This window comes from Buteo buteo, chromosome 7 (genome assembly GCF_964188355.1).
Source record: "Buteo buteo chromosome 7, bButBut1.hap1.1, whole genome shotgun sequence".
Lineage (NCBI taxonomy): Eukaryota > Metazoa > Chordata > Aves > Accipitriformes > Accipitridae > Buteo > Buteo buteo.
The window spans coordinates 6,994,815-7,012,653 of NC_134177.1; the positions used below are offsets into that span (position 1 = coordinate 6,994,815).

The window sequence follows — 17,839 nt, forward strand, 5'->3', positions numbered from 1 at the left end:
CCTACTTCCCCACTTAATCAAGGCTATTTGGACTCCAGGATAGCTGTGACTTCTTCAGTCATCTGACTTACAGTTTAAACTTGAATTTTTCATATTTCTTTTCAGGCGCTTATAATGTGTGTGTGGGTTTTATTTATTTATTTTATAATCGTAGATATTAAGAAGCATACAGCAGAGGAGAACCCAGACAAAATAACTCTAGAGAGAGCTATTGAATCATTAAAGGAAGTGATGACGTAAGTGATGCTCATTCTATGCACCATACTGTTATACACTGTTTAGATTTCTGTTCCTTTTAAATTGCTCTTAGTGTGGTGTTGCCATAACGTTAGTCTCCATGTAAGTATGCATAATTGTATGTGTTCTTAAGTCTCTTTGTCCGCTGTTGTCACTGGCATTTTGTGACACGGCATTTGAAGCGATCTGTGGTGTTGTTACCCAGCACTTCTACCTGGACCTCTGCTGACTCCCTGCCTCAGCATGAAGCTGAACCTCCCGAGTCCTCTCTTCTGTTCCAATTCTAATTTCTATCTATTCCCTCCAGAGTGGAAGAGATGTGTTTTATCTTTAAATCTTACTTCTATGCATATATCCACTGAAAGGACTGGTTTCTCTTCTGGTGCTGTATTAGCTATTCTTGGCACAATTCCATGAGTTAATTAGCTGAAAGCTGAAGCTGTTTAGATTGTAAGTCTCGCCTCTTTTTGAAGTGTAGCGTATGTCTCCAGCAATGAGACCTCCTGTATTAATTGGGTAAATGTTTGTCTGATTTTAACAACAACTTTTAAATTGTAATTATTCTTGCATATGCTTCTTGGTGAGCTGCAGTCCTGACTTGTGGGGATAAAATGCAGGCTGTGAAGAACTGCATTGGGTTGGTCTGTAGTTCAAAATCTTATGGGGCAGGGGAGGGGAATTATGTATTAACTGAATGGTATGTCAACTACTGATAACATGACAAGAATGTTGTTCGAGGTTCTGAAGTTTCCGATGCGCTTAGCGTATGGTATTTGGACACTTCAGTGAGCAAATGTGGTTAATTTTGTGTTTTCCAGTGCTGCTGTGTGAACTGTATCTCTGAATGTTTAGCTTCATTATTTTTGTATGTCTTAAATGCAGTGCGCTCATTTATTGTTGCATGATGTTGAAGATAAATATCATATGCTTCCCTTAGACATATTAATGAAGACAAAAGAAAAACAGAGGCACAAAGGCAGTTCTTTGACGTTGTCTATGAAGTTGATGGATGTCCAGTAAGTAATTTCTCTGAAGCTGCAGACCTGTAAAATGACTGTGCACTAGATTGCTCCCTTTGCAAAAGTATGTGAGGTTAAAATGCAATGGTGCTGGTTTAAACAGATTTCCAGTGTTAAGTTGTAAGCAAGCAGTAATCCAGCCCTTGAACTAAATGCTTAATGAGCTTTTTGCTTCTGTTGCTTAGGCCAATCTCTTGTCCTCTCACCGAAGCTTAGTTCAGCGTTTGGAAACTGTAGCACTTGGCGATGACCTCTGTGACAGGGGAGAACAGGTCACGCTCTTTCTGTTCAATGACTGCCTAGAGGTAAGATGGCAATATAAGTATGTCTCATAAACTGAATTATAATAGGCTTGACACTACATATGAATATAAAAAAATAAAATTTAAAAACTTTGAAGCAGAATTCTAAGTCATGGAAGGCTGATAGCTCAACACATGCTGATGTTGCCTTTCCATTAGCTATTGTATAAGCCAACACAAGTAGCTAGTCACTTCTGGATGGTTGAGAGGTATTAATGTAGCCTTTAATGTCTTGCAGCCGGATCAAAAAATTAAAAGCAGCTTAATATGTTAAGAAATAAATGTTTATCTGAATAGCATTTTGAGTAGTACCAATGGATGAAAAAGTGCTGGAGTTTGCTCAGCAGGATGCTTGTCCTTTTAAAGTTTAGTCATATTTAATGTGAGTAAATTGTGGACCTCTGGGGTTGGTCTGTCTGTATTTAGGCCACAAAAGAATAAAAAAAAACTTCACATATTAAATGCCTTAGACTAACAGTATGTTAGGAAGAACTAGGAGGGAAGGGTAATCTAACCGGGTTTTGGAGACTTACGTGGAGAAACTGAGGTTGTAAAGGACACTGTATGAAAGTACTTTCTACTGTCTACAGCGGTAAAGACCATTGTCTTCATAGAAGACTGACGCTAAAATAATCAAAAATTAGTGCTGTCTTAAGCAGCACTTAGAGACAAAAGCGTATTGTTGTGACTAGTGATGAACTCTTCCTGGGAGTGAAGTTGACGCAGCTTCATCACTCCTTGGAAAGGAAGGAAAGGAGAGTGAAGACACTTTTAATAAAGCTTCTTGGCTTATCTCTTGTACAAGATACAAGCAACCAAAGATACCTTACTTAAAAAGCATGTAAGATACTTACATGTTAATGCAAAGTAAAAACTGACTGACCAACCTCCATGGCAAAACCTGCTTGATGGGTGCATGCACAAGCAACAGCAAATGATATTTCTAGGACATAACACACCACAGCCTAAGCTGGCTCATGCACATAGACATTGTCTTTTCTGCTTAAATCTAGACTACCTTGTGGTAGGTTTCAAAGGGCCCTTGCTTGTTATGCAGGGTAGAATTAAGGTCTGTAATGCAAAATTATTTCTCCTCTTGATACATTTTTAAATTTTTTTTTTCTGGAGGTGAGTGTATTGATGTTAAGTAACAAGTATTGCTGGGCTGTAGACAGTGAATAGTGAGATAAATGAGTTCCGTCAAGATTTATGTAGTAAATAGAGTAAAATACTCTTTAGAGTATCTTTCTGTAGCAAGGCTTTCTGTGCCTTCCTGTATACTAGAACGTAAAAGAGTAGAAGAGAAACAAAAAAATGGCAATAGACCTTCTAACTTTAACCTCTTTGTCTTCTATTTTACTGTAGATAGCGAGGAAGAGGCATAAAGTTATTGGTGCTTTCAAGAGTCCACATGGCCACACAAGGCCGCCTGCATCTCTCAAGCATGTTGTTCTCATGCCGCTCTCCCAGATCAAGAAAGTCCTAGACATCAGGGAGACAGAAGGTCTGTATATTTTGAAGTGCTATGATAGCTGATGAAAGAGTATAAAGGATGAGGGTCTGCTGTTGTGAGATAGAATGCTAAGGTATATTTGTTGTATAGTATGTTAGGTATGTGATTTTATTATAATCTTCTGTTGGAAGTTCTGTATGAGCTTGAGAATTCCTTACATTGACACCTTTTGGCTTTTCAAGAATCGCAGTAGGATGCTGAATTTGGCAGAACTACTAGATGGCATTAGCATAAGCCAACCAAATGGCAGTGAGAGTTAAACAGACTATGCTTGACAGCTCTGGATTTACAAAATAAAAACAAAACCCCCAAACTTCAGTCCAGAGTATTAGACTGACCAGAGACAAGTGCTGTTGCCGTGAAACCAAATCTTCATTTAACTGGTGATAATGATGCTCAGGAGGAGCTGTGCTTAGCATCTTAAAAGAAAGATTTAGATGATTTAATTTCTCTGGCTGCTTTGCCATACTGAAACTGTAGGGGTTTCGCTGAAGTAGTGCATTGCTACAGCAGCAGAACTCATGCTACAATATTGTTCCAGCCTTCATAGTGGTGTCTAAAGAAGTCTAGTCAGACTAGTTTCTAGATCTATACCCTAGGAAGATAGATTTGATATTTCACTGTAGGTGATGGTACGCACATCGTACTCGTTCTGCTTTATGTTCTCTGAAGCACCTGAATGTAGAAACCCCATAAAAAATAGAAATGGCAAAGAGGGTGAGTGGTAAATGTAGTGCCTACCTGCATTTTTGAAAGGTTCTTTAGGGTTTCTCTTTTAAGAATTCTCTTTAAATTACTGTGCAACCCTTAAGTTACTTTGGGACTTGGGTCATGGGAGCCGTTTGTAAGCATACCATTTAGTATTTGCTAAGAACTTCAGTATGCAAATCTTGGGGGAGGTCAGCTACTCTTATATACACTCCCTTATAGGACTCATTTTCTAGTGCTGCTTTTCTAAATCGGTTAGTGTGATTCAGCTGTGTCTGCTGTAAAGGGGTATCAGCAATGGATTACTTTTGTGCTATTGAGTGAGCAATTTTTGTCAAGTTTAAACAGTACAACTGTTGTAACTTGCCTATTTTAATGTGTCATATATAGTACTGATGTCTTTGTTGCTTTTTTCTGCTTTACAAAATAGGGTAAATGCTGTTTTCTTTGTTCTCTGTTGATAAAGAAATGATCTGTCCAACACGTCATGAGTTAGAGAACGAAATTGATATTTACTGCTGTATCCAGTAAAGACTGACTAGTCTGCAGACTATAGTCTGCAGACTAATTTGGTGAATAAACAGCTGTTGCATGAACAGCTGATTGCAGCCTCTTGATGAAGGATGCAGACAGAACTCAGTGCTCTGGCAAGTAATGCAACAGCTATCATGTAAATAAAGATAAAATCCTTGCACGAAATCATATTGTCCCTAAATGTAGCTTCTGGCAGATGGAGGGTTAACTCTTCTGAAGGTTCCCCCCTGAATTATAAGGAAAGTTATTATTCTGTGTCTTGCCTCTTTTTTTAAAAAACTGTAGATTGCCATAAAGCTTTTGCCTTAGTTGTGCGGCCACCTACAGAACTCAACAACAAACTACTCAGTTTCCAGATGACAACTGAAGAACCTCCTAAAGAAGACTGGTTGAAGATGTTGTGTCGGCATGTGGCTAACACTATATGTAAAGCAGATGCAGTAAGTACTCTGGAACCGTGTTGCTGATTGGAAATATTTCTCTCTTTTTGGCTTGAAGCATATGAAGCTGAAGAACTTGTTAATAGTGGACATGCTTGAGGTGAAGTAGAGCAGAAAACATTTGTGCTAGCATGTCTGCAAATGAGTGGTTAAAAAGTGGAAAAGGAAACAGCCTGGAAGTTATCTTCTACAGAAGCTAATTACTTAAAAATCAGGAATAATGCCCTTCCCCCATCAAAGATTAATTATAAATAACTTAAACTCTGCACTGCAGATCTAAACAGAATTGTCTTCAGCTTGCTGCTTTCACAGCTATGTTTCAATTGACAATCCCAGCATTGTGGATCATATGTTTTGGTTTAACTGTGTTAGGCTGAATTCTTTGTTCTATACCTTATTTGCATGGGCACCATAATGTAAGAGACATGAAGCATCTTCCTTTTGTAGACAGAGGCCTACAACCTTAAAACAAGGAAATAAAGAAAACAATGAAATAAAGGAGGCACTGGCCTCCTCACATTTTTAGAAGTTCAATGTGTGGGCTTTCTACAGCCAGAAAACTAATAATTTGTGGAGGAGATCCTCTCCAATTAGGGCAAGAGACTTTCAGCTAATGTTTTAATTATGTAAGAGTGTATGCGTGTCAGTCATCCAAATTTGCTGAAAATGTGAAGTACATATAGCTGAAACAACTTGGGTTTAAGCTAGAAATGTTTTTATGTTCTGCATTGTACTCTTACTGTACAGTGTTTGGTTGTCTGTGATTTTTCAAAGACATGCTTGTTTTGGGACAGGTAGTTAAGTAATCAAAATAGCATCTTAGTTTTATTTTGTTTGGCTTGTTATCTAGGGACTTACAAATAAGAAACTTCGCTTTGTGCTTTTCCTTCCTTTTTTGGTACTGAGTAGGAAAAATACTGATTCAGAAGAGTTAACTTTAATCTGTCTGTCACCTATCTTTAGTCTTTTGTGTTACGTATAACACAAAGGGATGGAAAAATGTTGGGTTTTTTAATAGAAATTATATCTTTGTGTAATAAATGTGTCATTCCCTCCTGCCCCAGGACATTCACAATCATATGCTGACAAATTGTAACCAACTATGCTGAACCCCATTAGGTGCAATTTCTGTAACTGCTGCTTTGTACCAACTATATAATACTTTTTTCTTGCCGATTTTAATGTCAAATTGAGCTTCAATTTAAGCACAGTTCCCCTTTTCGCTGGTTTTCAAGAACTCTCTCATCATGTGAGAATGAGCTAGTGTTGACTTTGCCACATGGTGGCAGTAAAGGCTTTAACTACTCTGTTAGACACTAGGAATAGCTACACAGCTCAGCTTGCTGTCTGGTGTCCTTATGATTTTTTTTTTTTCCCCCTAAAAAAAATTTATTTTTTTTTTTTTTAGGTAAACTGCCTTTTCTCAAAATAAAACCCCAAAACAACAACTACACCCCCCCCCCGCAGCAACTTCCCACTCCCATGTGTGCCCCCTGCCCCCATGTTGTCTAAGTAGCTAGCTAGAGATTGCTTTACACATGTTAGAGTTTAAGAATGAGGCATGAAAAAAACCCCAAAACTTGTGGCTAGTCTGAAACATTTATTTGGCTTAAGCTGAAAGAATTAGTCTTAATGTTTGACAGCTAGATCTATCAAGATTTCACTTCAGAAAAGAGATAGATATGTTAGTGAAACTAAGAGGTATGTATCTTGTGAAACTCTCTAGGTATACTTCAAAATGATTGCCTTTACTTTGGTAAAGCCTGAATTTGAAACTGAATCAATCAAACCAAATGTAAAACTACTGATGAAGTGGTTTCATAAACTGATTGCACCGGCAGTTAATCTAATGAAATGGCATGAAAGCAAATAGCTGTTTAACTGTATATTGAGGTAAATATGGAGGCGTACAGCAATTAAAACATCTAAATCTGACCTACTGAACTAGAGAATGATATTTTGATAAGTGCTGATGTTTTTTGACCATTATTAAGACTACTTTTGTCAATAGGAAAATCTCATTTATACTGCTGATCCTGATTCAGTTGAAGTAAATACTAAAGATATGGACAGTACTTTAAGCAGAGCATCCAGGGCAATAAAGAAAACATCAAAAAAGGTAAGATACTACAAAGACGGTACTTTACAGTAAACCCCATTTTAGTCAGGGAGTTGTGCTACTATTCCTGTTTCAGGTGTTTTGTAGTACTTAGAGCAGTGACAGGAAAAACTTAATCTGAACTAAAACTCTTAAGTATAAGCTCCTTAAAGAAAGAAGGTGGGGAGTGTTTGAGGTTTTGACAGAGTAGTTTTGGAGTATCTGTGTATAGTATTATGGTCATAAGTATTATGTAGTCATTTTTGAGTCTGTTACAGAACTTACTTTGTTTAATATTTTGAATCTCTTAAATATATTACAAACCCCCCCCAACCCTCTGTTCTAACTGTTCTTAGCATATTGAATGGAGTTTTAAAGCTGCCTGCAATTATCTAAATACAAGTACCTTCAAAAGTAGGATGGGTGTGTAGAGCATGTGTGTCCTGATAATGAAACAGACTTCGAAATAGCAAGGAAGTAAGGCTGAATGCTGGTGCCTGCCTGTGCATGCTTTCCCTTGTGTATGGCTTAGATGCTTTCAACTAATGGAGTGAGAAACTGTGCCCTCTTCTGCTCGGAGGACCTGGCTGGGAGGCAGGATTAAGGCTGCCTGTCTGCTCTGTCATGTTGGCCGTGCACTGGGTTTGGTTCTGCTAAAGTTTGTGGCATGACAGAATGGTGCAGCAAGGAGGAATCTGTTCCCCGTTCTCAGCAGCCTCGCAGCAGGCTTAGTACGTTGAAGGTGATAATACTGTTTCGTAGAGAAAACTGTAGAGGCTGCTGTAGTTTGGAAGCTGTCGAAGACTAAATTTGAGAGCAACTTAAAGGAGGGGAGACCTGACTTTGAAGAACCCAAGGAATGTGAGGAAGCCTAGTTGACTAGACTTTATTTTGACTTCTCCCTGAATCTCTGTTCTGCCCCCTGCTGTGTTGTCTTCATATTTGGACAGAATGAGAAGAGCAGGGCTGATGGGAAGCATTAAAAGTCAGATAATCTTGTGGGTGTGTTTGTTTGCCTAGTTTTGATAGAGTCATATTAACGTTTGATGCACACCCTACAGATGTTCAAAATTTGAATGGTAGCCTATGTTGTAGTAGTTATTACAGCCTGATTTTTGTCATTGTATAACTGCTTGTCAAACTCTTCAGGTTACAAGAGCATTTTCTTTCTCGAAAACACCAAAGAGAGCTCTTCGAAGGGCTTTAATGTCGCACAGTGCAACAGAAGGAAGAAGTCCCAGTTCAGCTAATGACAGTTATATAGGCAGCCGACTGACTAGTACATCGTCATTAGCGGTAAGTGATTTGGCTGCGCAGGCCAAATAAGTAACCTTTTTAAGATCACAGTTATTTTAATGTCTGGTGTTGATCTTGCTTTAACAATTTCAAGATCCACAGTGGAAAAATTTATTTTTAACTACACTCATAGATGTGTTATTTTCTGAGCAAGAGTTGTTTAATGAGAAGGCTTACTTGCTGAAAATGCAGAAAAATCTGCTGTATGTACTAGAAATTGGGAGTTGCCTTGTACAATTAAGTTTGGAAAAAAAAACCCCAGCCTCTTTTGCCAGAGATGGAGTATGTATCCTCTTCTGGGTGAGAAACTTCTAGCACACTATCTTGTGTTAGCTCATGCTTTTGATTTTTGGACAATATTTACAAATGTGGTGTACAACCCTGAATAGTACGATGAAAGTGTCAATGCGAGTAGTGAGATGGTAGACATCCTGTGAAACAGACTGGGAAGGAAGGGTACAGAAATACAGATGCTGCCCCCTGAGAGTTTTTAAAAAGAAAAGAGAATTATCTCCTTTTGCATGTTTAAGAAAACTTGGTAAAATAATGTATTGTTCTACATACTGCAACTCTTCTGCTATGCTTGGCTAACTGTTGCAGCTTTCTTCTGCTACACTAGGTCAAACTCAATTTCCTACTACAGTCTAGTAAAGCAGACTAGATTTGGAGGAATTTTTTCATTATCTTATGAATCTCCTATGAAGACAGGCTGAGAGAGTTGTTCAGCCTGGAGAAGAGAAGGCTCTGGGGAGACCTTAGAGCAGCCTTCCCGTACCAAAGTGGGGCCTACAAGAAAGCTGGGGAGGGACTTCTACAAGAGCAGGTAGTGATAGGACAAGGGGTAATGGATTTAAACTGAAAGGGGGTAGATTTAGATTAGATGTAAGGCAGAAATTCTTCACTATATGAGGGTGGCAAGGCACTGGGACAGGTTGCCCAGAGAGGTTGCCCAGGATGCCCCATCCTTGGCAGTGTTCAAGGCCAGGTTGGATGGGGCTTCGAGCAACCTGGTCTAGTGGAAGGTGTCCCTGCCCATGGCAGGGGGGTTGGGACTAGATAATCTTTCAGGTCCCTTTCAACCTAAACCATTCAATGATTTGATGACCTTTGCTTTTATTCTAGTGTTTGAGTAAATCTGTATGCTAAGTAAGCATCTACTTGAAAGTTTTGTAGTTTGTAGAACAGAAAGCCAAGAACAGTATTTCCTGTGTATCTCTATAATACTGCTTCATGTGTCAGTACCTTAAAATAGAGATAATTCAATATGTTTGAGTGGCCATTAAATTATACAACATAAAGATATTGCCCTGCTCTCCCACATGAGATAGGCATGAGAAAATATGGATTAATAAGGGAGGAAGTATCATAATAGACTCCCTTGCTTTAGAGGAAATAAGAAAATCTACCAGTGTGGCTATACCCCAGCTCTCTGTAGAGATTTTCTTCCTTCAATTATGATTGCTCCAACGATTGTTTTTGAAGTCTAATATTCTGTCTTCATTTTGATACAGCACTGTATCTCATTTCTCATGAAAATGCAAGTCATGGGCTTTCCTCTTTGTGTGCGTCTACGCCATACAAAAATACTTTTTTTTCCACAAAATGGTAGGAACTTAAAGTGGTGAAAAATATTTTCCTATTTTAAATTGTTCCCAGAGTTCTTGGACCCCTGAGGTAGTAAGCTGCAGCTTGGCAGCAGATCATATGTTGTGTGTGATGTGTGGGTTTTTTAACCAATCCCACACACCGCTGAACTTGCATAAAGCCTTTTGGTTGAATCTTAAGGTTGAGGGGAAAAGAGAGGTTTGGATTCCAACCCCTCAAGCTGGGATACCAGTGCAGTTCCTGAGTAGGAAACTAAAGCTGCAGGAAACCTGTCTGAGTCCATTGAGAGGCTCAAAGCTGTTATTCAGAGATATTGTTTTATTTAAATAAAATCCTGGCCTGTGCTTATGTGGAGATTTTTTGGTGTAGAAAAACTATAGAGTAAAAATATCAATAAAGCTTGGATGCTTGGTTTTTTCTTGTTTGGACTAACTCTTGAACCCCTGCCTAATTGTAGATTGCTCGTTCATCTTCCACGTGCAGCCTAAATGGATCTGTCAAATGTGCTGTTAATGTTCATCGCTCCAGTTCTGTTGATTGGAGCTCTCAAAATTCCAGGCCTCGACCTGTGCTGTGCTCTGGCTCTCCAAATAGCTGTCTTTCAAATGCTGTAGAAGGAAAAACCTCTTCCAACTTGGAAAGCTTAAATGGTCATGCCTCGGACAGATCATGTCCTATCCTTATTACTACCACTTCTGGTGATGCTGGAGATAATAACCAATGTGGTGCTGAAAAATTCTGTACATCAAATCCTGACTGTTAATGCCCGTCTTGCATGAAGTGAGCAAAAAATCTTGATTCCTCTAAACTAAGACAGCACAGTACAACTATATAAAACACTAGAATCCACAAAGTGTTTTAAATGGTGTTGGGTATTTCTTTGACTTGTTCTAATGTATGGGGTTGCAGTCAACACGCACATGTGGTCTAGTTCTACTTCTGGTTCTGGGTGCAAAGTTAATTCTTTCACAGATCCTTTTAACTTTAATTTTTCTGCTTTTTTTTTCTCAATTCATTTCTATACAATTGAATTAATTACTGTTTCAGTTCAGTTGTCCAACTGGCAGTGTAGCTCACTGGCCAGAGTTCTGAGGACCTTAACTTGGTTGCAGATGAGTCTTGAGCAGCTAATTTTACCTGTGGTTTTAAGTTTTTTTGTTCCCCCACCTGTAAATAAAAAAAATACCCCGTATAAAATAGAGCTGCTATATAGAGGAGTTTAGGATTTAATTTTCAAATATTGCCTATGACTGCAAATAGAAGACATGCCATAAACAGGCATTAGACTTCGTAGTGAAGTGGTATATCCTTACCTGCTCAAAATATCCCTATTTAAAAGGTTCTCGAAGCATGCAGGTGCAGCAGGCTGCCTAACTACCATGACCTGTTTATATGCTGAAAAGCTTGGCTGAGCTATAAAGAGCAAGGGAAGATTGCTTGTGAAAGTATCTTGAGGTTTAATGTAAAAAGAATATAAAAATCTCAGCTGATCCAAAGAGGTTAACTTTTAGTGCTACCACTGTAATTTTAAGTCCCAGAAGCAGGCTATGCTCCTAGCACCAGAAAAGTCAGCTTTTTGCCTAGTTTGTGCCCACCCAGGCACAGCTAAAGCAAGCTTTGACAAATCGTTATGATGTCTCTTGCCTTCTGTATCCAAGAAGGCATGTATTCAGTGTCTAAAGTGGGGCTCAAAGCTGGTAAGAACACAGAAAGTTGTGGCATCTGAGGGGGAGCTCCATTTCTCTAGGAGATTATCATAATGTGTCTTGCCTTCAATTTGGAGGGAGAGTATTATTGCAAAAAGTGTGATGCAAGTTGTATGCAAATACTTGGCTAACAGCTAGTCTTCAAAACCATGTTCTTGCATTCTTAATCTCTCAAGGCTGGTAACAAGGAAAAATCTTTCCTCTGCATTTTTAAAAATATATGCATTCTACTCATTTGGTGCTGTCTAACTTTTCTGTTCAAAATCTAGAAATGCTGAATCATTAATTTCAAAAGCTGCCAGTCTTAAAGATCTTCTGTACTGTTACATTCCTTATACTAGGTATCAGGGTTGAGAAATGACTACTGCACTGTTGACATTGGCTAATAAATGATCAAATAATTTTTTTTTTTCCCCCAACAGGGTATTCCTTCTCCTTCCTTGGTCAGTCTTCCCTCAATCTTTGAAAAAAGGAGTCATACGTTAAGTCGATCAACAACCCACTTGATATGAAGCCGGTCTAAAATATAGTGCTGTATTGTAGAGACTGACAAGCAGCTGGCTGTTCATATGACCTGTTACTGACATTAATGGTACCTTAGTCATTAGCACTTAGCAATGATTAGCAAAATGTTAGATAACACTAAGTTAATCATAAGGGGTTTTTAGTTGTATTGAAGCAGATCAGCTAATCAGTGGAATAAGTAACTAGGTCTTTATTTAAGAGACAGTATTCCCTTGCACAAATTTATTTTCTCACCAACATAGTGGAAGCATTTTCTTCCATGGAAATTGTCCCCTCTAGGCAATAAACTAGTTTGTCAGACTTTTAAATGAAGGTGATGATCACATAACTTACCACTAGTTTGGATGACTCTTATGCTTGCCTAACTTCATCAGTTGGCAGAGCACTCTGATGTTTGAATTGTTGATTTCTTAAATGGAGATGCATTATGAAGTACCTGACCTTTCAAGTATGACAGTTAACCTGTTGTACAGCTGCTTATTCCAGATATTTTATAAATGTAGTTGTTTATAAAGAAATAGAATTGAGTTTCTGTGGTTATGGTCTTCTGCAGCCTCACTGTAACACAGTGGTCTGTTACATGGGTTTATTAGAACAGTAAGTTTAAAGGCTATGACTGGCGTTGACCACCAAAAATGATTAACTGAGTTCTTTGAATTTCTTTGAAGTGGAAGTCTGAGGAAAATAATTACACTCCCTTTTAGCAGGGCTGTTAAACAAAAACTTGGTTAACAAATCATTATTTAATGTATGGGGTTTTTGGTGTGGCATTGTATCTTGAAGGCCCTATTTTGGTGTGTCAAATTTCAGGTGTAGTACTCCTAGGGTTTTTACTTGGCTTTCTCATGTATTTGTGTCTTCCTTCAAAACTATATGTTCACTTCTTTCATCTCTGAACAGTGAGTATGATGCGATGCTATCTCAGGAACTATCTAAATATGTATATTTCTGCATTTCATTAACAGTTTAACTGTGTGTCTGTATTAGCAGGAGTTCTCAACTTCTGGTTTCTTTTTAACCACCAGTGTCTTGTCTTATGTCTATATGTAACTAGTGATGCTTTTGAATGTGTCAGACTTAACTGTTTTTTATATCTCGTTATGCCAATCCAAGCAATGTAAATAAACTGTTTAAAATAACACTGCTTGTGGCTTTGCTAAACAGGCTTTTATGAGAGTCTACTTTGTCTTTTCACATAAAAAGCGTTGTGTTGGGCTCCAGCCTACAAGTGTACTCTGCCTAGCTCTATAGCTATTCCTAATAAAGCATTATACGATGGTAGGCCTGAATCTGCCAAACCAGAACTTATTTTCTCTTAATATATTCACCATTCTCCCCTCTTCCCCTGGGTATGTGTATCCATGGGTATTTCGTCCTTATCCATTCAAAATAAACAGCTGAGCTAAATATGCACTGACACATAATAAAATGGCTCTAGGAAATGAACTATTCAATAAATGCTGTGCTAAAAAATCAACAACAGTTTTTGGTTTCTTTGTTATTTTTGGAAAGACATCTTCAACTTGGTTAACTCCATGCAAACTTATGATAATATCAGGCTATCATTTCTCTGGTCATCTTTAATTTCCAAATTATTTATAATTTAGCTTTTACATCAAGTTCACTTGCACTCAAAACCAATTGAACCTCTAGTGCTTACTGTATTGCCTAATCTTGTCATTACCACTACTGCACAGCTCTGTTGTTGCTAAATGAATGGAAAATGATTGTTCAGAGGGCTGAGTCCTACTGTTCTTCATTTGTTGCATACTGCTTTCTAATGGAGGAACTAGTTCTGCTCAGTCTTGCTGACTCTCGAAGGAGGAGAAGAATAAGGAAGACCATGCCTGCCTCCAGTGTGACTTGACACCCTCCTGCATTCTGGATGCATTATTATCTTAACCCATTATGTCAAGTTTCAGCATGAGATGCCCCTATTTTTATTAAAAAATAGGTCTACTGTTAAAAAAAGAAAATTTTATGTTAGCACTAAGAGGAAGAGGGCAGCTCAATCTCCTTGTAATTAAATGAGATAATTTAAAATGGTCAATGTATTCATTACTTTGTCCACAGCTCTTTGAGTATGCTCCAAGGTGATGTACTCCAGCAGCAGTTAATCGAAGGCACGCTCAGTCCCAAACTGGTGAGAGGTTACACTGCCAATGTGTATCTTAGGGTTGTACTGAAGCTCTTAACTGCTCTTTGGATATTGACTGTCAGAGGACCAGAAGTTTTTCAGTGAGATAGAGAAGTGAAAACAGTGACATTTTCGGTTAAAATAACAAGCTGATAGGTAATAATTAACACTGAGTTGCTGATTTGACAACTTGCTCTCAATCTAATTACCTAGAGCAATGTAACAAGTCTTTTGGATACTGGAGAAAATAGTAGCAATTGTCTGACCCAGTTTTAGTAAGACATTGTCTTGCATGACAGTATTAAGAGGTTGCTAGCAGAGGGGAAGCTACTAGTGAGCAAATACAAAACTGGCTTATCTGTACCCACTGGACAGCAAATCTTATTAGTATCCACTGTGGTCATATTGAGTGGGGCTCCCCGGGGGTCTGTTCAGCATTTCTATTGACTTGAGTGGATAATGGAGTGGGAGAGTGTGCTTATTAGTTTTAGACTGTCACACAGCAGCAAGAAACTTGAGTACACGACAGAACAAGATTAGAGGGGGAAGTGAGCTTTGTAAGTTAGAGAGGGGCTCCAGAGTAACAGAAACAAGCAAAAATAAGAAATTTTTACAAATGAGAGACTTGCCCCCACCTTCTCCGTTTCCAATAATACGTGCACATGTTGTAGCATTAGAACAAGTACGTAATTTGGGGGGGGGGGCATTTTTATTGGTGTTCTTTTGCATTTTAAGTGAGACTGGTTCTCAAAACTAGAATTTTAAACAATAATGCTTTTACCATCTAGTCACTATGGCATGTGCCTTGTTGAGTAACAGCAGTCATCTGGTTTTGTACAATACCTAGCTTCAATCACGATACAAACAATTCAAATCTCCTGAATAATTTTTTAAACTTCAATTCAGAGAGTTTAGCTGAATTAAGTATAATTTCTCAAGTTTTTATGCTGAGATTTCTGTATCAGTAGAACTATAGGATCTGTTCTGCAGCTCTTTAAAGAACAAACTTTGGGATAAAAAGAACATTTCTTTCTAACCTAGCTCTCATTCACTTACCACTGTGCTAAAGAGTTAGCCAGCACGCATTCAGCATACAATGAAGAATTGTTTTCATTCAGAAAGACTGGAACTCTCTGAAGAGGAGGTCAAAAGATGATCTTTGTTTAAAACACAACCTTCTGTTCTTGTAGGCTGCACAGAATCAAACAGTTCAATGAGCTTGTGCTCATTGCTACAAGAATCCTTACTCTTAACGATTGTTCTAAATTGGTGTTTCTTAAACTTGAAGAACAGCTGTCAAAGGACAGGGTCTTCTGTTGGGTGGGTGTTAGGTGGGGATGTCTCACTGTTCTGATCCAAACTTTCAAGGAGAACGCAGTTTTCTAGCAGCATGCTGGCTCGCTTCTCTTTTTAGTATGTGTATCTTGAAGTTCCGGGTAGTACTGCTCCAAGAAGAAAATTCCTTTGAGTAGGTGTGCTATATGTACATTGCCATGGAATTTATTTAAGTATGCCCTTCGACATTTTGAGAAAATTATGTATTGTGTTACCAACCTATCTTTGTTACTAGTTGAAATACAGAATGGTGCTCAGAAGTTCGTGCTATAAATGGTGTGAAAGGAGCCTGTACAGCTCTCAGGTGGTACTTTGGAGGGAGTACATAGACTAAAGCTCGTACTGAGGCAGGGTGATGCATAAGGAAGCAATAGTTGGTTTGCTTGCTTAAAAAAATTAGAAAAACCCCCACTGAGATACTGAAGAAGCCAGAAGTCGGCCAAGACACCAGAGGAAGTCTGGAACACAGGTTGGAGCTGAACTCTTCTCCTTATGTCGATATTTGAATCACATGAACTTCCTGGCTTAGTCCAGGCTTGAGTGGTCCAGCCATTCACAAACCTGTACCTAGAATTCATAAACATACTCTCATGGCAAGCTATTAAAGCATTCATGGACTAAGATGGTTAATCTTTTATGGGTTTTTTTGTTCAAAGAGAAAAGGTGGCGAGATTACAGGTGCTTGAGAGCACCTGTTTGTGAATTTGTTGTAGATTCAACAGGACGGCTTGACCTGTATTTTGCAGAAAAATAGTTGCTGTTTCAAAAATAGGAACTGAAAACTCCACTGTGAGATGGATGTTTACAACCTCTGAAAGCCAGCCATCAGAGACAAAACAGGGGCTAGCTAGAATGTACTTTAAAAACACAAAAGCTGTTGAGAGCTTAAAATGTTGGCTGAGTGCTCTATGCAGCTGACATTGGAAGGGTGAAGGCAAACTGGTGCCACGTTCTTTGCCTTGAGACCGGTTTTAAGCACAGAGCCAGAAACCTGCTCTCTGCCATCAGTAACGAAGCTAAAATGGAAATGAGATCACCATGAAAACAAACTAATTAAATATCTAGTGAAATACATGTAACACTGTCAGACATTAGGCAAATAAAAGTAATTTTTAGATAAGAACATTACCACTATTCAGGGCTGAATTTTCAGCTGGCACAGAGTATTCTGTCAGCCTCTATACAAATGCAACCGTGCATTTGTATGCCTAATTTAGGCAGTTAGAAGGGCAATTACCACCCTACCTGCAAATTGTAATTAGTTTAAGCTGTCTTGGTGCCTTCAACAGCTGATCCATACACTGACACTGACTTTAAGAAGAGCGACTGTAGTGGCAGCTACCCTCTGTTGTTGAAGCAAGTTATTCTATATAAACACATATATGTTTGAAGTAGTGAGAAAACAATGCTTACAAGGAGATGTGAAGCCTCCTATTATTTTTACCTGACGTAGGGAGCCCTAGTGCGGGTACTTTATAGTAGTGGAATTAAGCAATTGAAGTTCTGATATTTCTATGCATATTGGTAGAAAGAGGAGAACGTTTACACCTCTCATTCCCCCCCTCCCTCCAGCACCTCAATTCCTTCGAGGGCTGAGGAAGAGGGTTTTGGCCTAATGCTGGAGAGCCCCGCTTTGCTGCTCAGCTTACCAGGAGCACTGTAGAGCCCGTCCTATTTTGGGGCAAGTAAAATCTTGTGCCCACCGAAGCCCAGAAGCAGGCTGCGTTCTGCCTCGCCAGCTCAGGTTTCCCTGGCACCTGTGAAGACTGGGTAAAGGATGACTTTTTGCATTTCTCTTCCACCACCTCTTTCTCCATCCAGAGATCAAGGGAAGCGCAACAGCCTGGTAAGCACGCTATCAATTTATTAACGGATTCTTCAAAATAGGATTGACTGGTATATAAATCGTATTACCTGAGCTCTTGGAGGTTTTGGTTCGTGGACGGTTAAAAACGGCGATGTTTATTTGTCAGTGTTTGGAGATACTAACTACCTCTCATAAATACTCAGCTTCTGTCTCTACCCAAACAGTCAGTAGTTTATTGGCTATGTTGGATTGTAAGCTCCTACATGCTTTCTGCTGCTCTGTGATGGCAAAGATGATATTTCAGTAATTTCTCCAATGTTTCAGCCTGGAAGGGATGTAAATATAAGCGTAAGTGATTTTGAAAATGTGCCTTTTCTCTGTGTTTCAATGGCTCGTGCATTAGAGTTGGTATGGCTGACAAATCAGCACTGATTGCTAATTAAAAAGCTGAATATATTAAGGAGTTTCATACTTTCATTTCTTCCTCAGATTGAAACCCTAGCTGTATGAGTGAGTGCTAGTGAAGCTCTAATGGATACAGTCTAATTACTTGCCATTTTTGCTTTGACTTAACAGT

At 38.8% G+C, this 17,839-nt stretch overlaps 1 protein-coding gene across 4 annotated transcripts in view; it reads left to right on the forward strand.

Moving 5' to 3' along the window:
* The window catches only part of ECT2 (epithelial cell transforming 2), a 31,738-nt gene extending 17,988 nt beyond the window's left edge, over positions 1–13,750 (forward strand). For 2 of the 4 annotated variants that reach the window (XM_075031400.1, XM_075031402.1), the window contains 8 exons: positions 155–236; positions 1,175–1,253; positions 1,442–1,561; positions 2,924–3,062; positions 4,599–4,753; positions 6,765–6,872; positions 8,001–8,147; positions 11,881–13,749. In XM_075031400.1, coding sequence (XP_074887501.1) covers positions 155–236; positions 1,175–1,253; positions 1,442–1,561; positions 2,924–3,062; positions 4,599–4,753; positions 6,765–6,872; positions 8,001–8,147; positions 11,881–11,970 — 920 coding nt within the window. In that variant the 3' untranslated portion in view covers positions 11,971–13,749. Of the gene's footprint in view, positions 1–154; positions 237–1,174; positions 1,254–1,441; positions 1,562–2,923; positions 3,063–4,598; positions 4,754–6,764; positions 6,873–8,000; positions 8,148–11,880 lie in introns of all 4 variants that reach the window. The other 2 variants (XM_075031399.1, XM_075031401.1) reach the window with 2 other exon arrangements.
* Positions 13,751–17,839: the final 4,089 nt, after the last annotated feature.